Source organism: Lathamus discolor, chromosome 12 (genome assembly GCF_037157495.1).
Source record: "Lathamus discolor isolate bLatDis1 chromosome 12, bLatDis1.hap1, whole genome shotgun sequence".
NCBI lineage: Eukaryota > Metazoa > Chordata > Aves > Psittaciformes > Psittacidae > Lathamus > Lathamus discolor.
In genome coordinates, this window is record NC_088895.1 from 14102961 (window position 1) to 14129898 (window position 26938).

The window sequence follows — 26938 nt, forward strand, 5'->3', positions numbered from 1 at the left end:
TTCTGCACACCAAAGGTGACGTTATGTCTATGGAATTATCAAAGGTAGCTCTGGTTTAGTCTGAAACACAGACATAATCCCAGGAACTGCGTTTCTGACATTTTCAGCCAACCTTTGTGTCTCCTTGGTTTAGAAACCGATGGATCTGTGGCAATGAAAGGAAGCACCAGGGGACTCCTGAGCTCTTGTTTCTGTACCTACCTTTGTGTGAGTAAGAAGAGAGGAGCAGCAGAGGGTGCACAGCGTGTTTAATGTTAATGCTGTGTAAAAGCTGAGTCCAGCCTCTCTTCCCAAGGAAGCTCGAGGCTGATGTAGGAAAGCAGCAGCTCAAATACCTCTAGCTCATTCCAGAACTACAACTGGCTTTTGAAGTACTTGAGATGGGTGCTGTTTCCACAGGGTTGGTGCTGTTTGCACTTGGTTTTGGGGCTTAACCACATGCTTTTTTCTGTGCTTTTGGACTGTTTTAAGCATATGGGCTAATGTTCAACAGCAACAACTGGTGATGGGCTTAATGTGGATAATCCTTCTTACGCTGCCTTGGATGTCTCTTGATTTCAAAATGGAATCTTCCTAACTGGACTTTACCTGTTTATGTCACTGGTGACTGCACCACGCTCACAGAGTGAACTCTGGCGTCCCTGTTACCAGTTTCTTGCTGAAAAACTCCCAAGAAAACAGGGGCTTTGCCCAGTGCTGCTGTCCTGGCCCTGCTCAGAACTGAGAGCTGATGGGAGGTGAGAAGGGGACAGCTTCATCCTTCGTCCAGCTCCAGAATTAACAAACGGAACATCCATGAATAAAGAAGAGCCTTGGGCTGTTAACTCAGCTTTTTATTTGTACAAAGAGACGTGGCAGGGAGTGAGGGATGAATGCAAACCAGCATGCTGCTCCAGGGAATGCCGAGCTGGAGCTGTGAGCTGCATCCACCCGCCAGGAACAGCCGGTGAGGACTGAGAGGAATCAGCAGTAAGGCAACAGAGATCAGAATGAAAGGGATCAGAAAGCAGCAGTGTTACATTGCTTCCTCATCTATGTTTCACTTCAGTTAGTACCTGAATCTGTTCTAGACCAGCCTCCTACTGTTATTTGACTAACAGAGCATGAGCAAAGCAAATTCCCCATTGCAATCATGGAGTAATTTGGGTTGGAAGGGCCCTTCAAAGCTCATCTAATCCAACCCCCCCGCAGTGTGCAGGGACGTCCTCAACTAGACCAGGATGCTCAGAACCACATCCAGCCTGGCCCTGAATGCCAGCAGGCAATGTCCTTTGAAACAAACTGAAAAGAGAACACATCGGATGCAGCACAGGGTTTTAGGGAACAGTCAACACAGTCGTTCCGGAAGGGAAGTTTTAAAACACTAAATAAATTACTAGGCAGACACCCCTATGTTAAATAACAGGTATACTCAAGAAGCAAAATCCAGTTACTACTCGGAGCAGTGCAAAACAAAACAGCAGCATTCAGACCAAGTGGGATTCCAGTGTAAACACCTGAATCTCTTACTGATGGGACAGGGCTGGCTGGAGCCTCCCCACAAGGAACCTCCAAGGAGCTGGATCCTGGTAGTGGAAACCCTCAGCTGCATCCCAGCTCCTGACAGGCATGGACATTTGGTGCAAGGCCAGTCGGGGCTGTTTAGCCAAGAGTTAAAGCAAATACCATGGAGAATGACAAGCCTGTTCCAGAGCAGCTACACCAGGAGCTGCTCCTGCTTTGGTGTTTCTGCTCAGAGGGAAACATGGACCAGACCCTGCAGCTGCCAAACTACAGTCATGGAATGGTTTGGGTTGAAGGGACCTTAAAGCTCCTCCAGCTCCAACCCCTGCCATGGGCAGGGACACCTTCAACTGGAGCAGCTTGCTCCAAGCCCTGTCCCACCCTCAAGATTCAATATTCAAGCGAGGAACCGAGTTAATGTGAACACAAAACTACAAGTGGTGGAACTGAGCACGCTGCGAGCATCTGGCTGTGCTCTCCTGCCGACCCGGGGCGGTTCCAGGCACCGATCACTCCAGCGCATCCTGATGGAGCAGCCTCGCTGAAACGCAGCTCAAACCCAGCCAGGTTCCCTGCGGGAGGTCCGGAGTCAGCCTGCTGTGACTTCCTGCACCCGGCCGTGCCGGTGGTGATGCAGCCGCCCCGCACAGCCAGCACGGCATCCTGCGGCCGGCAGGCGATGCGGCAGGGCTGGGTACCGGCCGGGAGAACGGCGGACAGGAGCAGCGCTTCCAAGGACGGACCCAGCGCCGGGCCTGGCTCTGGCGCCGCTACCGCCGCCGCACGGGCTTGTAGACGCAGATGGCCATGAGGATGATGGTGAGCAGCAGCGCGCTGAGGATGCTGCCGAGCAGCACTGCGGGAGGGGGACACGTTAACGGGCCCAAACACCGCCCCCCCCCGCACCCCCCCATCAGCGTTAATCTACGCGCAGCGCGGGCGGCCCGGCCCTTACCCAGGTTCTGTTTCTGCAGCACGGCGTACGGGCGGCCCCGCTCCGCCGGGCCCAGCAGCGCCAGGGCCGCCAGCGCCCCGCGCCGCACCACCGGCATCCCGCGACGGGGCGGCCGCAGCGCCCGCCTTTGTGCGCCCGAGCCGGGCCCGCCTCTTCCTGCGGCCCGGCCCCGACCGCGGCACCTTCCGGGGGAGCCGGGGCAGCGCGAGCGGCCGATGGCACCGGGACCCCGGCCCCGAGTGCTCCACAAGCCCCCTTAGACCCCTGTGGCCCCAAGCCCCGTGTGCCCCTTCAGCCCCGTTGCCCCTCCAGCCCCGTGTGCCCCCCAGCCCCGTTGCCCCCCCAGCCCCGTGTGCCCCCCAAGCCCCGTTGCCCCTCCAGCCCCGTGTGCCCCTCCAGCCCCGTTGCCCCTCCAGCCCCGTGTGCCCCCCAAGCCCCGTTGCCCCTCCAGCCCCGTTGCCCCCCCAGCCCCGTTGCCCCTCCAGCCCCGTGTGCCCCTCCAGCCCCGTTGCCCCTCCAGCCCCGTGTGCCCCCCAAGCCCCGTTGCCCCTCCAGCCCCGTTGCCCCCCCAGCCCCGTTGCCCCTCCAGCCCCGTGTGCCCCTCCAGCCCCATGCCCACCCCAGCTCTCGCTGCGCTCCACCGCTCTGGGTGGCCCTGAATGAGCGGCGCCGCCCGGAGGGGACGGTGATGGTCACGGCTGCAGAGCAGCACAGGCTGGGGCTGCAGCCGGACCGGGAGCCGCTGCTTTGCCTGCACCGAGGTGGATGCGGGTTCTGGGAAGGGTTTAACGGGTGTGACCAGCGCTGGGGGATGCGGTGTTACGGGAAGCTCCCTGATCCAGCAATGGTCCAGCGGCAGCAGCTTTATTTCCCAGGTCACTCACGGCACAGCTAAGGCATGCACTGCCCCGGCCGCGGCACAGCAAGGTCACAGTGACCCGTACACGGCGCGTTCACCGCTGCGCAGAGCCCCCATCGGCCCCGGGCTCCGGGATCCCTCGAGCCGAAGGAGCGGCTTTGGCCTCTTCGCTTCCAGCCCACGGGAATGAGCGGTGGGTGCCGTGGTCCCTGCTGCGGACCTGAGAGCAGCACGTGCGGCCCCGGGGAGACGCGCGGGGCGGTTTGCTGTGAGCAGGGCGATGGCAGCGGCTCTTGTGCCTGCCCCATGGCTCGCACAGGGCAGGGGCAGGAGGCCGGGGCAGTCTCTGCATGCCCTGGACGTGCCGCCGAGCTACAGCGCAGGAGACATGGGCACGGCCTCTGCCTGCGGGGCTCGTGGGGCTTTCTCTGGCCAGAGGCAGACAGCGAGGCGCTGGGGAGAAGAGGCAATGGGTTTCCTTCCTGTACCAGGGCCTGGTGCCTCCTCAAAGCTCCTCCAGCCCCAACCATGGGCAGGGACCCCTTCCACTGGAGCAGCTTGCTCCAAGCCCCTGTGTCCAGCCTGGCCTTGAGCACTGCCAGGGATGGGGCAGCCACAGCTTCTCTGGGCACCCTGTGCCAGCGCCTCAGCACCCTCACAGGGAAGAGCTTCTGCCTAAGAGCTCAGCTCAGTCTCCCCTTGGGCAGGTTAAAGCCGTTCCCCCTTGTTTTATCCACCCAGCCCTGCTCCTCGGGTGTGACTTAACTGCCACATGCACAACGATGCTGAGGATGCATCAAGCATCTGCCCAGCTCCTGGTCTTGGCTCACCCGAGCAGGTCCCTGCCCACGCCCAGCCCTTGCAGGTGCCATGGCATCGCCCTGACCTGCTTGAGCGACCCTGGTGTCCAGACGAGCTTGTACACCATGTAGAGGGGGATGCAGATGAAGGACGATGCTGCTATGAGGTACCCCACCGAGATGCTCCACTCAGGGTACTGATACTCAAAGAGGGTCAGCGGCGGCTGGTCCAGGAGGGAGCTGATCACTATGAACTGTAACCAACGGAGCAGAGAGGGATGCTCAAGGGGCCGGACCGCAGCAGGAGGTACCCCACTGCCGCTCACCAGCAGGTACAGCCCCAAAACCCACGCGCGCGACATGGGTGGCACAAACCCTCCCGGGGGATGCTGCAGCGACGCTTCCCAGCTGCCAGGCGTGGGGCTGGGAGGTCTTCATCCCACAAAGCCCACTGGGACCGCGGCGTGCGCAAGCTGCACGTCCCCAGTGCTGAACAGCATCGCTCGCTGTCTGCTTTGATGATAATTCCTCCCTCTTAATAAGCACGGCCAAGCGCTCAGAGCTCTAATTAATCCTCACAAGGCCTCTTCTCCCGCAGATGTGGTGAGATTAGACCCCTCTGCCTCTAAGCAGCCTTTGAAGTGCTGGGCGAGCTGCATTTCAAAGGGGACGGATCCAGCTCAGTGCTGTGCCTGTGGCCGGCGGTGCCAGCACAAGTGTGGGACCAGGAGCATGAAGTGAAGCTGTGCTTGTGCCGTGTGAGCTGCCAGCTCCCAGCTCTGCCCCGGAGCTGCAGAAGGGGCTGGAAAACGTAATTCCAGCTTGTTCCTTCCTAACCCCGGCTGTTCCCAGCGGCAGCAGCAGCATGAGAGGCTGGCACGGGACAGCCCTGCCTTTAGTCCTGGCCACAGACACTCACCGCCAGCAAGGCAGGGCTGATGGCCACCCAGCACACCTTCCAGAACACGCCCGGGGTGAAGCCCAGCATGGCCTTCACATCGTGGGAGAACCTCTGGATCCCTGCGGAGGAGAGAGCTGTCCCAGCACGGAGATCCATGGGGAGCATGGGCACGGGGGCATCCGCGCACCGCTGCCTGCCCGTCCCACACGTGTGCTTCTGCCCCTGGATCCCGTGGCGTTGACTCACGTGCGTGATGCGGAGCGTTGTGTAGGTGCCTGCGGGGGGGTTTAGTGAACCGAGGGGGTTTCTTACCGTAAACCCAGGACACAGCGATGGTTTCCAGGAGCACCACAGCCAGGATGGAGCAGCCAGCTCCAAACTCCTCCAGCAGCTTCACCACGTAGGCTCCCCCCTGCAACAGCGCAGGGAGAGCGGCTGCAGGGCCCATAGGGAGCAGGGGAAGCCCTGCCCCGGGGGACGCTGGAGATAGGAGTGGGGATGTGGGGGGCCGGGAGCGGAGCCCGGCGCTGCTCACGTAGGTGAGGGTGCTCAGGGAGCCCAGGAAGCACACGGCGATGAGGCCGAGGACAAAGAGCTCCCGTCGCCCGGCCAGGACCTGCGGGTACTCGTCCATCACGGCCGTGATCACGGCCTCCAAGCCCCCGAACTGCAAAGGAAACAGCAGAGCGGGGCAGGGGGGGGAGAAATAGGATGTGGGGCTTGTGCTGCTCCCTCAGTCTGGTCCCATCCTGGCCCCTCTCTCCCTGCCATGCTCGCCAGGCTGCCCTCCTTCCCGAGGCCACAGCATCCGCTGTCACCCACTGTGAGCCGCGGGACACCAGGCTGCACCCACCGTGCTGTCCAGCCCCAGCGTTATCATCATGAGGAAGAAGATGATGGCAAAGAAGGTGGATCCCACCATGTTGGCGATCGCTTCGGGGTAGGTGATAAAGAGGAGGCTGGGCCCTAGGAGGGGACAGGGGTTTGGTTTGCTGTTCCCCGGCTGCTCTGGCACACTCAGGGGCAGGACGGGGCAGCTGTGATGGAGGGAGGGGAACCTTTGTCTCTGGCGACATCCTCCACCTCCACGTCCCTCATCTCAGCCATGTAGCCCAGCACGGTGAAGATGACGAAGCCCGAGAGGAAGCTGGTGAGGCAGTTCACTGCGCTGGTCACCAGCGCATCCCTGCAGGGCAGAGAGCAGGGATGTGTCCCATGGGAGAATCCCACCACGGTTCAGCACCCCCAGGGGTTCCCCCTCCAGCCCCACACACCAAAACCACCAGTGAATGGGGCAGGATGCGGCCGAGCATCCCACGGCTGCGGGAGCTCACCGGTAGCAGTTGTTGTGGAAGGGGTTGTAACTGGCCAGAGCGAGAAGGACACCGAACCCGGGGCCCAGGGAGAAGAAGATCTGCGAGGCAGCATCCACCCAAACCTGGCAGGAGAAGCAACAGGCAGGGCCGGGGGTACCCCACGCCCTGCCCACCCCATGGCACGGGGATGGGGTCTGCATTGGCACACGCTGCCGGACCTCCTCTCCTGCCTGCCCCATTCCCCTGGGAGCAGGGAAGCTGCTGTGGGATGGAGGGGGCTCATTTCCACCCCGGGCTCCTGCAGCAGCAGGATTAAGCATCAGCGTCTGTGTGTGCCCCTGTTTGGAAGGGGATGGAGTGGAGGGGAGCCCCGAGCCCCCCATGCCTGCTCCTGCCAGGGCAGCCTCAGTGCTGGCAGCGGGGCTCTGATTCTCTTTAATGAGAATTCAAGTGGTGCCTGGTAATTACCCACAGGAAGCCCATTGTGAGCCCGGGGCACAGACGAAACCGGGTGCTGATGAGATGGGTGATTCAATTACAGATTTACATTACAAGGGCCTGTCGGGGCCTCTGTTCCTGTAGGAACCAGGGCCCCATTGCCAGCCTCCTGGCGTCTGTGCCGGGCTTTGGGCGCTGGGGTCCCACCATGCACTCACCGCAGTGCTCAGGAGCTTGCCCCAGTCCGGGCGCAGGTAGAAGAGGACCCCTCTCCATGCCCCGGGCAGGGTGGCCCCTCGGACCAGCAGGATGAGGAGGACAGCGTAGGGCAGCGTGGCCGTCACCCACACCACCTGCGGGGAGCCAGCCCTGAGCACGGCAGCACCCAAAGTGCCCTGTTGGGCCTGGTGAGGGTGGGAGCACGGGAGGAGGCAATGGATGTGCTTGAGCAGCCAGGATTGCTGCAGGACCCCACCAGGGCTCGGTGCCTCCCGCCTGGCCGCGGTGGGGATGCTCAGCACAGGGATGGTGCTGGGTTCCCTTTCTCACCTTCCCAGAGGTCTTCACCCCTTTCCACAGGCTGAAGTAGACGATGGTGAAGATGAGGAAGAGGCAGAGGAGCAGCTGCCAGCGGATCCCCCCCACATCGTGCAGACCCCCGGACTTCTGGACCTCCAGGACCTTCCTCCTGCGGGGTGGGAGCCCCATAGCCAGGGGTCAGCACAGCCGGGAGCAGGCAAGTCCCACCTCACCTCTCCCCAAGCACACCGATAGCGGAGACCAGGAGCTCCCCAAGAGCATCCCCACGTGAGATGCTGCTCCCTGCATCCCGGTCCTGCTCCCCAGCATCCTGGTCCTGCTCCCCAGCATCCTGGTCCTGCTCCCCAGCACCCGAGTGCCCCCAGGGCGATGCGCCCCAGGTTGAACGCCTCATCCACATACATTGTGTTGTGCTTACGTGTAGAACTCTTCAGCGGGGGACCTGGAGGAGTTGGTCCAGGTCACGTTGCTCCTCCCGAAGTAGTTGGTGCAGTCGGGTGTGTTCCAGGGGTTGTCGCAGCTGGCCCAGGGCAGGGAGCCCGAGAAGGACGAGCACAAGTAGTAGAGAGCCCAGGCGATGATGGTGTTGTAGTAGAAGGAGACGTAGAGGCCAATGATGCAGATGGAAAAGCCGATGCCTGGGCATTGAGAGGAGCAGGCTCAGGAGCCGGTGCCGGTCCAGCCCTCTTGGTGTCGAACCTGAGTGCATGGCCATGGCCTGGGGGTCTCTTACCTTTGAAGATGGGGCAGATGCTCTTCCAGATGGGGATGGCGCCCGTCCTGTGGAACTGCCCCAGCGCCAGCTCCATGTAGAAGAGGGGAACCCCTCCGAAAACAGCCATCAGTGTGTATGGGATGAGGAAGGCTCCTGCGGGGCGAGGAGCAGAGCGGCGGTGACCAACGTGTGCCAGCGCCTCAGCACCCTCCCAGGGCAGAGCTTCTGCCTAAGAGCTCAGCTCAGCCTCCCCTCTGCAGGTTAAAGCTGTTCAGTTTGAACGTTGTCCTCATCCTCTTTGTCCTCCATCGTCTTTACCAGGGCTACACTTGCACCCCATGGATGTTTTGGACCTGGAGCTGCTCTGCAGGCTCAGAAAAGCCCTGCTGGGGTTACTTGAACCCCAATGGCTCTTCCACCAGGAGCCCTCCATGTGCTGGGGGGCACCCCCAGCATCTCCCCATACCCCACGTGCGCGGTGGGGCTGGCCCAGCGGTGCCGCGTTGCTGTTGGTATCCCTGGAGGGTTCCCAGTCCGTGTGGACCCAACGCAGCTCTGGCATCAATCCTCCGTGCATGGGGCGGGTGGGGAAACCTCCTCCCTGAACCACATCAACGCGGAGCAGCTCAAGTTCACTGCCAATCCCACAGGGGTAAATCCCAAATAGCTGTGCTTCAGTGTGGGCACCCGGGATCCCCGTCATAGCCTCGAGTGTGGTACTAATGATCTCCTCCTCATTTCCGCCAGAGGATGCTTTCAGCAGTTTAACTGCACTGCAAACAGCATAAAGCTGGAATTCCGCCTCTTTCATTTCCACCCAGGGGCCCTGCTCTGCTCTGCTCCAGCTGCAGCACTTTATTTAGGTGTCATTTACTCAGGGTGGTTTCCCTTCACGAAGCTTCTGCATCTCAGCTTCGCGTCGATCGCCCACAGGTTGAACCCCCTGAGCACCGGCTGCGTGCCCCTGCTCCACGGGATGAGCCGGGATCTGCAGCAGGCGCCGGGATGCTGCAGGGGTGAGGTCAGAGTAAGGGCCTCAAGGTCACCCAGCGGACGAACCTCCCAGCCCGCATTTAGGGATTCTCAATCCTTTCGTGCAGTTTGGACCGCGGGAGTTCGCTCGGTGTGATCCTGGAGCTGCTAACGCACCTCTGAGGAGGGAATGGCACCGGGAAGGAGCGGATAACACCGGGAAGGAGGGAATGGCACTGGGAAGGAGTGAATGGCACTGGGAAGGAGTGAATGGGACTGGGAAGGAGTGGATAACGCTGGGAAGGAGTGAATGGCACTGGGAAGGAGTGGATAACACTGGGAAGGAGTGAATGGAGGAGGATTTCGGACGAAGAAAGACACAAACCAGAAAAGAGGCAGAGGTCAGGAGGAGCGGGGTCGGTCTCTAAACCGCCCTGTCCGGAGAGGAGGCGAAGGAAGGGAAACAACAGCGAGTGTTTTGGCATCAGAAAGATGAAGCCCAGGTTTCTTTGGAGCCGAGAAGCCTTTGCAGTGTCCTTACCCCCTCCGTTCTGGTAGCAGATGTAAGGGAAGCGCCACACGTTGCCCAGATCCACAGCGAACCCGATGACCGAGAGCAGGAAATCCATCTTTTTGCTCCACTTGTCCCTGGGGTGGGTTTGTGGCCCCGGGGCCGTGTCCGGCCATGGAGGGCTGGCGCTGGGCACCGGGCAGGGCTGTGCCATGCTGCTGCCCCGGCGGATCCGGCAGGATTCAGGCTCAGTAACTTGGGAAGGGTTTTCCGTGCGGCTGATGACAGCTCCGAGGAGGGGAGGGTCGGGCTGACGGCGCTTCCCCACCTCCCGCTGGACCCAGGGCTCCCGCAGCTCCCCGCTGCACACACGGAGTCATTGATCCTTTCAACTCCGCGCGTCGGGAACGCCACCGTTCCCTGCCAGGGCTTTGTGGGGAGTGCGGGCTGGCAGCTCCCTGCACGGGCGGGCGCCAGGGGCAGCCCAGGAACCCGGGCAGGGGGGCACAGCGATGCTCCGATGGGGTTGCAGCCCCTCCGCCCCCGGGCTCCGTGGATTTCGGGGCTGGTGCAGGGGGTCTGTGTTTGCACACAGAGGTGATGCTCCTTCCTCCTGACTAACGCTTCTTTCTTTCTCCTTTGGTGTATTTTGCAGTGGGTGCTCTGTGAGTGATGACACTGGCCCCACCGAGGGAATAACAGCTCGTTCTTGCAGGGAAGGCTCTGTCGAGCAAGTGGGGAATGGGAATGCCGGGATGAAAGCGCAGGGCACAGACTTGACCCACACTCACCGTGAGCCCACTCGCGTGCTGGGTTCACCTCTGTGTGCTGCCCAGAGCCAGCGCCACTGGCACAGGGCTGGTGGAAGCCACCCCACATCACCCCATCGTCCCACGGACGCGCTGGGCTGTTCTGTTCCAAATAAGCCACCCGCTTCCGCAGCTCAGGTGTGTTCAGGGAGGCAGCGTGTGGCAAACCATCACTCCTCAGTGCAACAGCAGTTGAAAGGGGCTGTGCAGGGTTACAGCCTGGGGAGGTCCCTGCACAGGGCTGGTGCTGAGCGAGCCCTTGCACAGGGCTCTTGGGGGCTGTGGGAGCTCCGGGGTGCTCCAGCACTGGGTTTGCAGCCACCTCATCTGTAATTAAAAGAAGCAACAGAAGAGATCAGAGCAGGATGTGTGCTCCCAAGGCCACGGGTTGCTGTGACGACGTGACGCAGCGCCCAGCCTCTGCCCAGCACCCGAGCCTCTGGACACTGTTAATCCCGCAGGCACACGCAGAGACCTGTTCGAAACACCATTAAAAGCACATTTGGGTTGGTTTGGGTGTGTTTGCAGGGGCTGTTGGACCAGAGCAGCTCAGGGCTGATGCTGGTCCATGGTCGCACATCCCAGTGCTCTGGGTGGCTGCAGCGAGGTGACAGCACAGGCTGTGCCTCGGTGGGTTTAGTCCATCTGCAGTGGCACGGCCACCCCGGGCAGGGGATGCTGAATGGGGTGAACTGGGATGCTCCATCCCAGCGGGCAGTGATGGGTGCTGTGGGTGCCTGTGCAGGGTTTCTCCCCTCTGCTTGCGAACCATGAAATCCCTGATCCTTCTGCCTCCTGCTGTGCGCTCCCCTGGGCGAGCCCGGCCCGCAGGAGAGGGACAAGTAATCTCCTGGAGGTTTAGACGGGATTTGTGTCCCTCCTGGGACTGTGCAAAGCCGAGCGCTCCAGCTGCAATCCGTGCAGCACGGGCTGGACACAGCCACGGGGAGTTAAAGACACGGCTGTGCCCGAGTGCTGGGGCTGCGGAGGGGCTGCCGCTCCCCTCCCCGCTCTGCTCCAGCCGATCCCATGTGCTGTTGGTTTGATGCCGTTCCAGCGGCCCCATCCCTGATGGACCCCCCGGGCTCCTTGCTAGTGAATGAGCCATGAATGCACCCAGTGCTCCCATCCTGCTCCCACCTTGTCCTGGGGCGCCCGATCACCTGCCCATGCCGCTGCCTCTCCTCCAGCATCAGGGCAAGGCTGCTGCTGTCAAGTCAATGAGGAGAGAGCTTTGAGATCCCTGTTTCTTTATTGCAGAAGCTGGAGAAGCCATCACAGGATCTCTGGGATGGTGGGGATGGAGGAGGGCAGAGGGAGAGGAGTCTTGGGGCGATGGTTTCCATTGCAAGGAGTTGTGCTCCCCACACTCAGCTCCGGTGTTTTGGGGTCCACCGGGATCCTGGCTCTGCAACCCACCAGGGAGATGAGTTTCCCCCCAAGCCCAATGTCCCAGTGTTAGGGGCTGTGTGTGCTGGTCCAGCCTGCCCCATCACTGGTACCACTGGGGCTCAGTGTGCCTGTCAGTGACACACCAGATGGGGGGGGTCTGGGTAAAATGCTGTTATTTCACCAACTTCATTGGTCTCTGGTTTTGCCCATCACCCGGCATTCAGTTAGAGCAATGCAGAGGCCATGTAGCATCTGAAATCACACACAGCTGAAGTCAGGGGTGCTGGATCCGGGTGTTCGCCCTGGGGTGTGAAAAGGAAGGGGAAGCAACAGGCAGCTACAGTGGGGTTTCTGCCCTTCCTCACTCTGAAGGCTGGCTGGTCCCAGCACATCATCCCTCGTGCTAAGCATCAGCCGCATCACAGACGTAATCTGCGCTCCCTTCATCACATTATTTGGCTTTTCCCTGGTATTTTCCTCACTCGAAGCACAAATTGCTTTAGATTTCAAAGGCAGAGCTTGAATCAAGCTCGAGTCGGATTTAAATGTGAATTCCCATCGAGTTCGAGGCTGTTTCCACACGGGACGATTATTTGATTAGCACAATGCTTTTATCCTACCTGCTCCTCCGTGCAGCGAAACGCAGAGGAGTGGATTGCGGTTGGAAAGCAGCTATCCTGTGTGAGCCGCGGAGGCAGCAGTGGGGAGGTTAATTTAATTAGCATGATACTCAGAGATGTAACTTAATCACATTAAGGACAGATCAACGTGCTCTCCTTTAAGCTCTCCAGACTCCAGCAAACAGGAGCCCATTGTCTCCCACCCGTCTTTAATCCAGGGAGAAGCAGAATTCTCCAAGGAGAAGGAACCAGCAAGGCTCATCCTGGGCCTCCCTGAGCTCCCCAAAGGAAGGTTATCAGTTAGCCATAGCCCCCTGTATAGCACCGTTGTGACTGGGAAGAGTCCAGGCAATCACTGGTCTCTCTCCAGTGCTGTTTCTGGTACCCCCTGAACCTCCCTGGGCTCACTCAGTGCGTGTCCAGCCACCAGCTCCTGCCCGTCAGGACCAGGTCAGCATCTCCAGCAGCATCTTCACAACGGCCAAAGTGAGAAACGGGCAGGAGAGCGCCGGTGCCTGCCTGAGGCCGTGCTCAAGGCTCTGCCAGGCCCTCCCGGCCGGCAGGGGCTGATGGCTGAGCTCAGACCCGTCTCATCTGGGGCTGGAGAAGCTTCACAGGGACCGGAGCGTGCAAGGTGCTGCGTGACCCATCCGTGCTGAGCCCTGGCTCCTCAGGACACACAGGACCAGACTGGTTGGGGTTGGAAGGGACCAAACCAGGCCCAGCCGCTGCCCTGGCGCTAGAGCGGTTTGTAGTTATTGGAAACTGGGCTGCGGAGGAGCCGGGATGCTGTTTCTATGGAAATGTCCTGGAATAGCAATGGGGGAGCAGACAAACAGGAGATTCGTTAATGGCAGCTGCCGGGAGGGATTGCTCTGGAGGGGCTGTGATTTTGGTAGCACAGACTTGGGTCTCCCATGTATGGGTGTGCACAGAACCATGGTTTGTGTTGGAAGGGACCTCAAAGCTCCTCCAGGCCCTGCCACGGGCAGGGACCCCTTCCACTGGAGCAGCTTGCTCCAAGCCCCTGTGTCCAACCTGGCCTTGAGCACTGCCAGGGATGGGGCACCCACAGCTTCTCTGGGCACCCTGTGCCAGCGCCTCAGCACCCTCCCAGGGCAGAGCTCCTGCCTCAGAGCTCATCGCAGCCTCCCCTCTGCATCCCTGCTCCCATCCAGCACCTCCCGCCCGGCGCGGAGGCGCCCGCGGTGATGCGGGGCTCCCCGGACGTTGGCTTCGCCCCTCAGAGGCCTCTGCGGCCCCGCAGCCCCGGCGGTGCGGCCCCAGGGGCTCTGCCCAGTCCCGGGTCACCGCCCGGGGCCTGCGGGGGTGCCCGGGGCCGGTGCCCGCGGTCCACGCCGAGGGCCGGGCCCGGTGCGCTCCCCCCGCCCGGCGCCGATTGGCGGCGGCAGCGGCGGCTCCGCCCCGGCGGCCGCGGGAGGGCCCGGCCCGGCTCGGCTCGGCCCGCACGGAGCGGAGCGGGCGCTGCGGAGCGGAGCGGGGAGCGCGGCCATGGCGGCGGCCCCGGCGGGTAGGGCTGGGGGCGGCGGGGCCGGGGCCGGCGGGGCCGGGCTCGGGCCGCACCGCGCTAACGGGCTCTCCCCTTGTCCCCGCAGAGGCCGAGACCCGGCAGCGGCTGCTGCGCACCGTCAAGAAGGAGGTAGGCGGGTGCGGGACCCCGCGGCAGCAGCCCCGTGCCCCCCGTTCCCCGGCGCGGTGATGGGGGTCCGCGGTGGCACCGGCCCCGAGGGGAGCCCCGGCGCTGGGCTCGGCTGCGCGCTGGCTCCTGCGGCGGCGAACCCAGTTCCTGAAATCCCCCCCATCCCGAGCGGCGCTGGGGCCGCGCTCCGGTGCCGCTGCCCGGGGCCGGGGTGCGGGAGCATCCCTGCCGCAGCGCGGCTCCGCGCCGCACGGCAATCGCCTCTCGCCGGCGGCAGAGCTGCTCCCGCAAGTTGTGGCTTCCGCAGGGGTAAAGGGACGGTTCCCGGCGCCGCTTCCCTTGGGAACCGGGATGGGGCGAGCCCCTCACTCACAAAGTGCCCCTGTGCAGGGCGGCAGGCAGACGGGGCCATGCACATGGGTGTCTGTGTCCGGGCTGCCATGGCGCTTCCCATCGGCCTGCTCCGGTCCCTCAGCATCTTGAACTCTCTGTTGGTTTATACGGAGCTGCCTCAAGCTCCTCTGTGTTGGCGGTGCGTGTGGCATTAGTGCGTTAGCACAGTGAGCCATGGTAGATGGGGATGTGGAGCTGAGTCCTGCTGCCCTGCCACGTAGTCCGTGCATGGAGGTGGGCTGGGAGAGCTGCTCAGGGACCCATCCGAGCCTCGCATCGCGGGGTCTGGAGCACTGAGCATCAGGGGACCCGCTGCAGGGGACCCGGGCTGGCTCTGCCGTGCACTGGGGTGCTGGGAGCTGCCATCTCCTGCCTGCGTCTGTCCGTGCAGGTCACCTCCCCTGGGGCTTCGGAGGGTGCGATGCGTGACCTTCTGTTCCTGGTCTTGTGAGCATCTTGGTATCAGGCTTACGGGCTCTGGAGAGCAGAACGGCCCCGCTTGGAGACACCGGGTGCACAAGCCCCACAGGGGGGTAGGTCTGCGTGGCAGCACGCGGTGCCTGGCCGTTCATCCAGGCCACTTCCCACCTTTCATCCTGTGCCTGGCGCGGAGGTAAGGAATACTACACGTTGCCTTGGCAACGGCAATTAAAGCAGAGAAAGGGTCTGACATTTATTTAGCGTGCTGGATGGAGCTGACATCTCATTATCGGTGTCTGTCTGCGGAGAGAGACACAACAGCAGCCTGGCTGCACGGTGGCAGCGATGAGGGCAGGGGGTGAGGGCTGCCCGGCCGCGTGCTGCTTAAACCAGGGCCGAGAGCTTCCTCACAGAGAGCCCTGCGAGCTCCCAGTGCCCACGAGCATCTTCCGAGCTGGTGTTCAGAGCCAGGCTTTGCTCCCTCTGCTCTTCCTCCAGGGGCTGTGGTTGAAGGAAGTGCAGTGTGTGTTGGTGGGAGGAGAGCTGAAGGTGGTGACGTGCCCTTCTGCTGGCTTCGGGGAGAATGAACCTCTCGGGGAGAGCTTACAATGGTCTTCCAATGCCTAAAGGGAGCCGACAAGAAACTTGGAGGGGGCTTTGGATGAGGGGTGTAGGGACAGGCCAAGGGGAACGGCTTTAACCTGCCCGAGGGGAGGCTGAGCTGAGCTCTTAGGCAGAAGCTCTTCCCTGTGAGGGTGCTGAGGCGCTGGCACAGGGTGCCCAGAGAAGCTGTGGCTGCCCCATCCCTGGCAGTGCTCAAGGCCAGGTTGGACACAGGGGCTTGGAGCATCCTGCTCTAGTGGAAGGGGTCCCTGCCCGTGGCAGGGGTTGGGGCTTTAAGGTCCCTTCCAACCTAAACCAGGCTGGGATTCAGTGACTTGGAACAACAGGTTCTCTATTACTTAATTAGTTAACAGTTAATTATTTAGCAGTAATTAACTGAAATTGGGAGCGGATGGGCCATTCTTTTGCTTGGTGCTCCCTGCTCATTAGGCCCATTTTGCCTGTGCTCTGGTTTTCCTGCCTCTCGTGGCCTGACTTCAGGTTAAGTCAGGAGCCCCTGCAGGCTCCAAGGAGTAGCAGAAAGGGCCAGCAGCAGACGTCTCTCTCCTGCTTTCCCTCTGGAATAGCTCTCTTCCGTAAACCTGCGTATTCTCATTCATTAGCCCGTGTCTCATTGCTTCAGCCCCGGCTTTGTGTGATCTCCTGGGTGCCCAGGGGCAGGTGAGCTCCTCTGGGGCTGAGAACAGCATGGATCCAGCTTGGAAAGCCACACCGTGCCTGTCATCCTCCTGTGGTAACCGAGTGAGTCAACACAGTGAAGACAAGGGCTGATGAGGGAAGGCAGATAAACAACAAATGAAACTCACCCCGAGCGCTGCAGCGAGCGGATGGGCTTTGCTCTTTGGTTGTTGCCATGGTTAATGCATTTGTGTTTTGCAGAAGTCCTGCTCTGCAGCAGGGCTGCAGGTTGGGATGAGTTGTGCTGTCACTGCCGTCTTCCTGCTCGCTCCCCCGGATGGGCATGATAAATCAGACTAATGCTGAGCGCTGCCAGATTGACTGTTTGTCAGCAGCCTGCAGGGGAAGCAGCGCAAGCAGGACTTTGTGAGGCATCCCACCTCCTGGTGTGCAGGGTAAGAAGCACAACCGACTCTTCCCTGTTTTCTTTAGAGCTGTTACCCGATGGACAAACGCAGGGACCAAACTCTCTGCTTTAAAAGGGTGCTGGGTTTTCAGCTAAAAGCACTCTTCTTGCCACCCAGGTTCCTCCCCTTCTTTTTCAAGCTTCATTCTTAGCGGAGGAGAATCCTGTGTACGTTTTTCACCTCCTCCAGGTAATTGCATACAAGAATAGGGATTACCCATGAAACGCAGAGTGAAATGCAGCCTGCCTGGGGAACGGATGGTGTGAAAAGCTGAATGGGGAAGGAAAGGAAACAGTTGTCTTGCTTATTCTTCTGCAAAATCCTCGGTTTATATTTAGCTTGCCACTCTGCAAGGAGCGTTAAGCCTTAAACAGGAGACGCGGCATTCAGGGAGACAAGAGCTGTGTGCCAGAGGAGCTCCTTCCTCCTCACCAGCCTCTCCTCTGCTGCCAAGATGTCATCCTCTCCTTGTGGCATCCTTGCCACTGCCATGGAAATACCTGGGTTTGCATAGCTTGGGACTTCAGAGGGGTTTGGGGCTGGAAGTTTCACCTGGTTTCAGTGCAGATAGCCTTGGCCCTTGCCACATTTGCTCATCGAATCCCAATCAGTAACGGTTGCGCCTGCATTCTGCCTGTGCTTGGAGTATTACTACAAGCTGTCGTTGACTGCAGCCAGCTCCCTCACTGATGTCCCAGAGCCTTCTACTCGATATCTTGTTTATCTTCTCATGGCTTTAATGGGTGCCACTCTGTGGCTGTTCACTAATCCCATCATCGTGTATCATAGGGACGAGAGGGAGCCTCTCTTCCTCCCACCCTTTCAACGCTGTGCCCCCGCCATGCAGCCCTATTGGTGGGTTGTGGCTGAGTGACAGCGAGTGCTTGGTAAGAGCGATGTTTCTGCGGCTTGGGCTTGTTTTCCTCCACGGCCCTGGATCGCGGCTCTCAGGCTGAGGTGCCAGGGCCGGGTTCCACCTTGGAGTGGTGGAAAACGGGAAATTAATTGAATGTTGCTCGGATTTGAAAAATTAATGCTGGTAGCTTTAAATGTGCTCGAGGCCAATTGGAAGGGAAAAGGCCTTTGCGGAGCTGTCAAAGCTCTTCAGGCGGAATGAAGATGAGGGTGATAAGCTGCAGGTTTGTAATGAAAGCTGCTATTTGCAGAGGGACCTTCTGATGCCTCTCAAGCACCCAGGACAGCCTTTTCCAAATGTGCCTATATCAAAAGTAAACAGATGGCTTTAATGCAGCATTTCTTGATTGCCTGCATCGATCTCTTCTGAAAAGAGTATTACTGATCACTGGGGACCATTTTCTCTCCTTTTGAAGATAAAAGCAGTGATGTGCAGAAGTGCTCTCATGCTCCAGAAGCCCCTGGCTTGATCCTTCATACCCAGAGCAGGTTTCATGCTGCTTTTCCCCTGCCTTCATCTTCCTTCTTGGTGTTCAGGGAGACGAGGAGCTCCTTCCTCCTCAGCAGCCTCTCCTCTCTGCTGCCAAGATGTCATCCTCTTCTTGTGGCATCCTGGCCATTGCCATGGAAATACCTGGGTTTCCTTAAATCCCAGACTTCAGATGAACTTGGGGCTGGAAGCTGCACTTGGTTTCAGTGCAAATAGTGTCAATCTTTGCTAATCAAACCCCCAGTGATTGTCAGTGTACGTTTAGCCCCTTGGGAAGCAGCAGCTTGGTGGTGTGACGGGCGCAGAACAAACCAGGATCTGCTGTTGGAAGCAGAGAAGTGACTAAAGTTTGTCCTGAAATGCTGCAGTGTTTATTGAGCATCTCGCAGCTCGCGGTGCCGACAGATGGTGTGGGAATCTGCACTTGACAAGCACAACAGGAATAGAAGCAGCTATACCGTGGTCTTAAATTAGTGGCGTAGGGATGGAGGTTTTGGCCAAAAGTCGATGCCCTATGGAGAAAAATCTGGTTGCAAAATAGTGTCAGCAAATAAACATCACTGGGACGGTTCCCGAGGGTTTCCCCAGGGATTCCATGTTGCATTATAGAATCATAGAATCACAGAATAGTTCGGGTTGGAAAGGACCTCAAGGTCATCCAGTTCCAACCCCCTGCCATGGGCAGGGACACCTCACACTAAACCATCCCACCCAAGGCTTCATCCAACCTGGCCTTGAGCACTGCCAGGGATGGAGCACTCACAACCTCCCTGGGCAACCCATTCCAGTGCCTCAGCACCCTCACAGGAAAGAATTTCCTCCTTAGATCCAATCTAAACTTCCCCTGTTTCAGTTTGAACCCGTTACCCCTTGTCCTGTCACTACAGCCCCTAATGAAGAGTCCCTCCCCAGCATCCCTATAGGCCCCCTTCAGGTACTGGAAGCTGCTCTGAGGTCTCCACGCAGCCTTCTCTTCTCCAGGCTGAACAGCCCCAACTTCCTCAGCCTGTCTTCATACGGGAGGGGCTCCAGCCCCTGATCGTCCTCGTGGCCTCCTCTGGACTTGTTCCAGCAGTTCCATGTCCTTTTTATGTTGAGGACACCAGAACTGCACACAATGCTCCAGGTGAGGTCTCACAAGAGCAGAGCAGAGGGGCAGGATCACCTCCTTCGCCCTGCTGGTCACGCTCCTTTGGATGCAGCCCAGGATACGGTTGGTTTCTGGGCTGCGAGCGCACACTGAAACCGGCTCATGTTCATTTTCGCATCGACCATTATGGACCCTTCCGTTAAACGCCTTAGTGATTCCTTGTCCAGCAAACTGCCCGAATATCCAGAGCTGTTCTTCCGCAGGGAGGCTCAGCGCGGTTCCCAGTGGGAGCACACGCGGTTCCTGGGGAAGGGCTGCGGCTGGCCTGGACACGCCGCGTGTGCCACGCGGAGGTGCTGTGATTGATTTAGTCAGTGATGATGAGTGATTAAGGGAGAGCTCTAGAGAAGCCAGGGGTCCGGTTGGTTGTGATTGACTGGTGTTTCTGTGGAAGGAAGAGTCTGGACCTGAAAAGTGGCTTTAAAGGCAAGCGCGTGTGACGAGGATGGTGGTGTTAGACCTGTCTCTGTGTTGTGCTGTCCCACTGTGGTGCGAGGGGCTGGGCTCCCTCTTGGTCCATCAGAATGGCTGTGAAGAGGCCTGGAAGTCTCTGTGTATAAATAGTGCAAGGCCAGGCTGGACACGGGCTTGGAGCAAGCTGCTCCAGTGGAAGGGGTCCCTGCCCGTGGCAGGGGTTGGAGCTGGAGGAGCTTTAAGGTCCCTTCAACCCAAACCACGCTGTGGTTCTCTGGTAAGTGGCAGAGCTCGGTTGCAGCTTGTGATGGTGCTGGGGATGTCCGTCTGGCGCCTGGTTTTGGGATAATCAGGGGGTTGTTGCTGGGAAGATGAGGAGCTGGATCTTGCCACGTTGACACTGCTCATGTGAATTCTATAAGCAAGTCCGCTAAAGAAGGATGTTAGAGCAACACGACAGGCAGCAGGCAGACATTTCGTTTCCAAACGAGAAGATAAATCTGCTTTGGGAGGGGAATTAGAAGGAGAAGTTCTGCTTGAGATGAAAAAGGGGCTTCTGGCTGCAGCACAGGCAGCGTGGTCTCAAGCGGCAGGCTGAGAGCTGAGCTTGTGCAGCCTGGAGAAGAGAAGGCTCCTTAAGGGGAGACCTGAGAGCAGCTCCAGTGCCTAAAGGGGCTGCAGGGAACCTGGAGAGGGGCTTGGGACAAGGGCGTTAGGGTTGGGAGGGAGCTCCTCTCCTTAGGAAGGAGGAATGCTGGGTTAAAGAAGGCTGGTTTAAGGAAGCTGGGCTTAAAGAACTCTTCCAGTCATGGAGCTAAAAGGTGGGAGGTGGGTACAGCTGGAAATCACGGGATCACACACACCGGTTTGGTCATCTCAGTCTCCCCTCGGGCAGGTTAAAGCCATTCCCCTTGTCCTGTCCCTACAGGCCCTTGTCCAAAGCCCCTCTCCAGCTTTCCTGTCAGCCCCCTTTGGTGGGAGATGCTGTGCTTCAGTACAAATGCCTTAGTAACCAGGGAAGGGCTTTGCAAGAAGCGAGGCAGCAAAACTGTGTCTGCAAGCATCACTGTGGAGTCTGGAATTCCGGGTGCGTGGTGACTTGCCTGGCAAAATCCAGCCAGGTGAAGCAGTGCTGGGAGTCAATATTGCCTTAGAGTAATTAAATGCAGGGTTATTGCTTTGCTCCTGATCCCTGTTATTGTAACTGATGCAATATTTGGCGTGCTCCACCAAGGTAAATGACAGCAGGGACTGGGTACGGTTGTGAAGCTGTTACAGGAATATTGGACTTTCAGATGCAGTGTAACCCTGGGAGTTTTGGAGCAGGGGTCTAAGCCTGCATCCCTCATGGGGCCTGGGGGCTGTTGGATAGGGAAGGGTTTGGGTTTGAAGGGAAGAAAGGCAGTTAGTCAAATAAAACTTCAATAGCAATGTTTTGGCTGTGATGGAGCTGGTGAGGCCAAGAGGATCCAAAGGAAAAGCTGAGACCACTGGGGTCAGGAGCATCGCTGAAGGTATGGGGCTGCAAGCCCAAATCTCTGCTCTGAAGAGGGTGCATCAGGATTGCGGATGCTCCTGATGAGCACCATAATCTAAGGACTCTTCCCGACGCCTGTCACTCTCGGTTCCAGCTTTGGAGAGGGAGAAAGAAGGAAACCAAATGGTTTTCCTTGTAATTCAGGCATGCACATGAAGCAAAGAAGGACGGGCTCCCTCGTTCACGAGCCGGTGACTCAGAGGGTGATGGTGAGAGCAGCCTGTCTTCTGCTGTGGTTTTGGAACTGCAGTTAATGCTGCTGAGTTTGTGTGGACACCTTGTTCCTCCCTCCCAGAGGAGGGGTGGCTTATCCTGTGCTCACAGCTGGAGCCAGGAGGAGTGCTTTGGTTGTTGTGGAATACTTGATGATATTCCTCTGGAGTTTACCTACAGCTAAATTATTAGTTGCTGGTTTAATTTCCTTCCTAATAAAAGAAGAGCAAACATCTCATTTTCCTTAGGCTGGCTCTAGATACAGAGTGGGCAGCCTCATTTGTTGAGATTGTTCTGGCTAGAATATGAGAATTAGCATTAAAATGCTGGGATGCAATATATTTAGAGGCTGTTCAAGTCTTCTCGATGGAGCGAGCCAAACATGGGTTCAGTGTAGTTCTCCATTCCCACACTGCTACAAACCTGCTTAGGGTGGGAGAGTCCTTTGGGATCTGCAGACAGCAGCGTAGGAGAGTGCCAGGAGTTTTGGGGCTCTCTGGGTTGGAGCTGTCCTGCAGATGGCAGCTGAAAGGGTTGTCCAGCACTGGAACAGGCTGCCCAGGGCAACGCTGGTGTCACCATCCCTGCAAGTGTTCCCAACCGTGGAGGCGAGGCCTCAGTGCCATGGGGCAGTGGTGGCCTCGGCAGTGCTGGGCAATGGTTGCACTGGGTGAGCTTAAAAGGCTTTTCCAACCCAAATGATTGTCTGATTCCATGTCAGTGCCCTTGTTGCAGTGCCCGTTTCTTTAGCTCTGTTTGACCTATTGTGCTTAGTGCGATAACCTCAGTCAATACAGCGGGGTTCGGTTTGGTTTTGAATTGCAGTGAGTATTTTTCCACTGCGCTGTGTCTCTTGGAAGGTTTTTCTCACTGCCTCGAGAGCACAGGTTGGTTGTGCTGTGTTGGCACCAAGTGCTCTATGGGCACTCCCTCACCAGCTGGTCCTTGGTCCTGCGGTAGCTGTGACCACGGGTGTCGCATTGGAACAGCGAGATGATGCTTGTGCCAAAGGTGGCTGGCAAACATTACACCGCTTACATGGAATATATTAAACATTCAAATGAGAATATTCAAACCGGAGTTAAAAGCTGTGAAGCCTCAATGAGGATTGCAGTTGCCCCCTTCCGTGGTGCTCAGCACATGGCAGCGGTACGAGGGACCAAACTGTACCTTGGGCATGATGAAACCAAGGGCTTGCTTCCCTCACCTCACCTTGCTGAAGGTGTCCTGGTAAGGGCCAGCTTCAGTTACTGGCCACTTGCCACACTGAAGCACTGAGGTAGAAGAGGGACCTTTATGGAAGTGGAGCCAGGAGCATTCCTGCAGCTGCGGTCGCTGCTCCAAGCACAAAGTCGGGATGGAGGAGCTGCAGGAGCTGCATCGTGCTGTGCCAAGGGGAACATCCCAGTGCTCTGAGCCACCTGAGGTCCACATCCCGGTGGAGTGCTGCGAGTTCCTGACTCGCTGTCAGCCCACCCGAGCTGTGGGATGCAGGGGAAGCCACGGTGCCAGTCCTGCTCCCCCAGGCACCCAGCACACGGGAGCGGTGCCGCCCTCGAGCTGCCCTGATGGCTTTGACATGCAGGGAGATGCTTTTGGCTTTAGACAGGTCTTTTTTCCTTAATCCATATTCGTAAAAGGATTTCCTTTGTGGAGCTGTTGGCTGTGCATACCTGGCCTGGATTAGATCTTGCAGAGGAGTTGAATTCCCCAAACGATGCTATTAAATGCTAGGTTTGCTTGGCCAAGGCTGGACCTCCTGGTTTTTTCCTCCTCCTTGTGCCTTCAGAAGGAACATCCTGATAAGCAGAGCCGCGCTTCCACCCACGTCTCTGCACTGTGGACCCTTTCTCCTGTAATTTCTGAAATCAGGCAGTGAGAAGCAGGATGTTCCAGAGGCACCAGCAGACGAGATGCAGGCACACCAGCAGCTCCCAATTTAATAGGAAAGGCAGTTGGGAACTGAACGTGTTGGGCAGAGCTGGGGCCGTTCATGGGGCCACCAGTTTAGAGCTGCCTCCTCCATTAACAGCACCTCCTTCTCCAGCACTTCCTGAGCAAGGCTCAAACCTCCCTGAGGCGTGGGGACAACCTCTCGGAGCTGCTCTGCCCTCATCACAGGGCCCTGGCTCCCCCCCATCCTCCATTAAGGGTGCTTCATGTGGAAACCCACGCTGGGAGCCGGAGCCCCCTGAGCTGAATTCCCCCCTGCTGTGCCCACTGGGAGAAGCCGTTTACGTTGGGAGCAGTGGTCCTGGGCTCCTCAGGCTGCTCTGTGCAGCAGCCAGGCAGTCCTGGGAGCTCCGCCGAGGCCAGCAGCTCTGCGGCTGATCCCAGCTCCCCTCTTGTGTCCGCAGGAGTTCCGCTCCCACTTTATGTGGGTTCCTGTTTATTTTCTTCCCCCGGCTGTGCCCCTGGTGTGGCAGCTTCCCTTCGACTCCTTGCGCTGAAGTGGGTGCCCGTGGCGTGGTGTGAGCTGCGGAGGCTCGGTCGGAGGGCAGCACCGATGGCACCGCTGTGCACGCAGCATTCCTGGTCACGTTGGGTGCCAGGACATCACTGGATTTGGCACTGATGAATAGGTGCAGTCATTCAGGGCAGCGGTCATGTGGAATTTGTCAAATCCATGTAAAACGAAGGCATATAACAATACCGTGAAGGTACGGAGATTTGGTTACCTTTGGTGAGAGGTCTCTTCCCTAAATGATGCTGGATTCCCACACTTGGTTCTCTGCTCATCGTTTTCTTACTTGGAAGCTTCTCAAAACCAAACCAACCCTTTTTTGCTGTACCTGACTTCTTGAAATAGCCGCAAGCAAAGATGCTTTGGTTCTCCACGAGACCACACGTGCTGTTAGAGGCTGTTAGGAAAGCCAGGGAGCAGAGGAGGCTTCCTTCAGACACAGAGCAAGTGGAGCATCTCCACCACAGGCCTCCTCGCTCTGGTCTGTGGCTGTAATTCAGTGTTTTCCCTAACGGGGCCTCTGTCCAACAGGTAAAACAGATCATGGAGGAGGCAGTGACGAGGAAGTTTGTGCACGAGGACAGCAGCCACATCATCTCCTTCTGCGGTGAGTGTCCGGTGGGGGGGCTGCTGGCACGGGCTGGGGCTGGAGCCGCGCTGGGATCCGGGGCTGCGCTGCGTGTGAGTCCTGGGGACACGGTGCGGTGCTGGGGAGGCGGCTGGGGCTGGGGGGGGGCTGAGCTGTGGCAGTGGTCTGAGGCACTGAGGCCTTTCCTTGGTGCTTAAAGTACGCTGGGATGGCACAGGAGGCGGGCTGCTGGCAGCGCGCGCTCGCGGGGGGCACAGCAGGAATAATGCTTTGGCTTTGAGCCCCTGGAGAACCAATGCAAGAGAACGTCTGAATGTTTCCTTGCTGTGACAGAAGAGGAGTTCATGGGAAGGAGCCCCCGTCTGCCCCAGTGCAGGAGCAGGGAGGCTGGGGGGATTTCAGGTGGAGCTGGTGGGAGATGTGCTCTGATACCGGGCTGCCTTCGGGCTTGCGCCCCGGCAGCCGCGCTTCACACTCAGCCCGCTTTCGTCATCTGTTTCTTCTACGGGGGTGACAGCTTTGTGAGTGTGGAAGTGTTTCAGGATGGATCCGTCAAAACCTTGGCAAAGGGGCTCCTAAAAGCCTCCCGAGGAGCTGCTGGCTCTTGCCTGTGGTACGTGTCTGGTGTGCGCTGCGCTCACTGCTCACAGTTAGTGCCCAGCTAAAGAGGCTTCTTGAGCAGCTTCAGCCACCCAGTCCGCTGGGGCCGGCTGGGGGGCTGTGGTGACGTTAAACCTAGGCAGAAGCCAGTGGGTCTGATGCCTGAAGTGCTTACCCTGCTGCCCCTTGGATGGGTGATGAGGTTGTAGCCCTGGGCATGGGACAGGCTCTTTGTGCCCCTTAGCAGCTGTCTGAGACGTGGCTGCTGGTTTGGGGAGACAAATGACCCATATGGAAGAAGAGTACGTCCCTTGCTGTCCTCTGGCTCGGACACAGCCTTGCTGTTTAGGAGCTGTTTGTAGCCCCTTGTTTGCAATGCACTGCCCTGCCGGACACAGTGCCTGTCCTGCCAGGCGCTGCTCGGGGGTGCTGCGGATGTGGGTGCTGGCGCTGCTGCTCACTGACAGCGCTGGGCAGATGCTGGAGGCAGTTTGCTGAAGGGCCAAGTGTTTTACCCACTCGTGCTTCCCTGCTTGCATGTGTGAGGTCAAGTGCCACCCAGTTCCGATTGGAATTGCCCTCTTTGGGATGCTCCCTGAAGTTTGCAAGACAAAGATCCTGTACTGGGCTGCTGATGGGAGCAGTTAGAGGCCCTGTAGCTGTGCTGGAGGAAGCTGTGCTCCCTCTGCCTGCTCCGCAGTTTTCCAGCTGTGGCTCCCGTGTTATCCGCCTGGTGCCAGCGCTCCCTGCTCCCGGTAGTGCCTATGGCAACACAGGGCAATGGCTGAGCATGCAGGCAGCAGCGCTGGCGCCGCAGAGCGCTGCCATGGAGTGCAGGTGATGGCGTGTCCTCCCTTGGCCTGAGCCTTCTGAACAGCCACGGCCTTGCTGCTCATCCTGGTCCTGCAGGTCTGTAGGGAATCCCTGGGGCAGATTCCGGGCACTTCCTCCCCGCAGGGCACAGAGCTGCTGGGAAGCCCTCCCTGCTTTCCAAAGAGAAGCAGCGTTAAGGGGGGGATGGATGCTGGCTGTCCCTGCACACCTGCAAGGGCCTTGGGAGGGACCACTCCAGGTCGAGCAAGTTTCTTTAAGGGGCAAAAGCAAGAAGCTCCCCCCTTGTCCTGAGGCTGCAGCTGCTGGGGAGCCTCTGCTCCAGCACCAGGAGCCCCGGCTTGCAGGGGAGGGGGTGGCAGCCTGTGCCCCCCGCAGCCTGGTGCTCTTGCTGTGCCCATGGCTCTCAGCAGAGCTCTTACAGCACGTCAGTGCACCCAGCCTGGGGCCGGTGGGCAGCGCGTGGAGGGGAACCAGAGCTCCGCAACCCACAGAGAGCTGAAGGGCAGCTTCTAGCGTGGAGGCTGGGGAGTGAATGACGGGAGCGATGACAACGGCCCTTCGGAGGCTGGGGCGGCGCGTGCAGCACTGTCACCACCGAGGAAGGCTGTAGCATCCACAGGCACAGGCAGGGAGCAGAAAGAGAAGGGAGCTGTGAGGTCTCCTTCCCTGCTTTGGAGGGCAGGGATGCTGCCACCTTCCTTCTCTCCTCAGACGAATGACACGCGGATGCTCGTTGGAGGCCCGTGCGCCTCTGTGTGCAGAATGGCATCGAAAGAGCGGAGCAGGCATCAAGGTGTGACTCATTTTCTGCTCTGCTGTGCAGCACGAGGCTCCGCAGCCTGCGATTATTTATAGGCACGGAGCTGAGGCATCCAGGCACGAGGGGCTCCGGGGCTCCTTCTGGCTTCTCCATGGTGCTGCTGCGCTCTCAGTGGCTTCTGGTGTCTGCGCCTTGTGCTGTTGCTCTCTCCTGTGAGTGCTCCGTGCACCTTCCTCGTGTTGCGGCTCTCCATGACATAAAGAGCCTCCCTCCCTGCCAAGCAGAGCGTGCGGCGAGCCTGGGAGAGCCGCCTTCCTCACCGAGCCCTCCTCCTCCTCCTCCTCTGTGCAGCCAGTGAGCTGCAAAGCCCTTCGATGAGACCAGTGGTGTGGCAGGAAAGGGCAGCTGCCCCCAGCAGCCCCGCTCTGCCTCAGGGGAAGGGTTTGGAGCAGACAAACG

The 26938-nt window shown here is 59.0% G+C and overlaps 3 protein-coding genes across 7 annotated transcripts in view; 1 reads left to right on the top strand and 2 right to left on the bottom strand.

The window, feature by feature from the left end:
• Positions 1-1394: 1394 nt before the first annotated feature.
• On the bottom strand, positions 1395-2704 carry C12H12orf76 (chromosome 12 C12orf76 homolog). Its single transcript, XM_065692164.1, has 2 exons — positions 2459-2704; positions 1395-2359 (listed from the first exon to the last, which is right to left on the bottom strand). Exons 1-2 carry the CDS (start codon positions 2553-2555, stop codon positions 2274-2276), a joined length of 183 nt encoding a protein of 60 aa, XP_065548236.1. The 5' UTR covers positions 2556-2704; the 3' UTR covers positions 1395-2273.
• A 985-nt stretch (positions 2705-3689) lies between these two features.
• Positions 3690-13845, bottom strand: LOC136021083 (sodium-dependent serotonin transporter-like). Its single transcript, XM_065692890.1, has 14 exons — positions 13643-13845; positions 9541-9872; positions 8046-8180; positions 7731-7950; positions 7322-7460; positions 6991-7125; positions 6353-6456; positions 6077-6204; positions 5872-5984; positions 5554-5685; positions 5331-5430; positions 5037-5137; positions 4204-4371; positions 3690-3770 (listed from the first exon to the last, which is right to left on the bottom strand). Exons 1-14 carry the CDS (start codon positions 13843-13845, stop codon positions 3690-3692), a joined length of 2091 nt encoding a protein of 696 aa, XP_065548962.1.
• SGSM1 (small G protein signaling modulator 1) overlaps positions 13779-26938 on the top strand; it is a 33733-nt gene continuing 20573 nt past the window's right edge. For 4 of the 5 annotated variants that reach the window (XR_010615515.1, XM_065692395.1, XM_065692396.1 and 1 more), the window contains exons 1-2: positions 16296-16501; positions 24228-24303. Coding sequence is in view for 4 of the 5 variants with exons in the window: in XM_065692395.1 (XP_065548467.1) it covers positions 16406-16501; positions 24228-24303 (172 nt within the window). In the remaining variant the exon portion in view is untranslated. Of the gene's footprint in view, positions 13863-13947; positions 13992-16295; positions 16502-24227; positions 24304-26938 lie in introns of those variants that run through there. The other variant, XM_065692397.1, reaches the window with a different exon arrangement.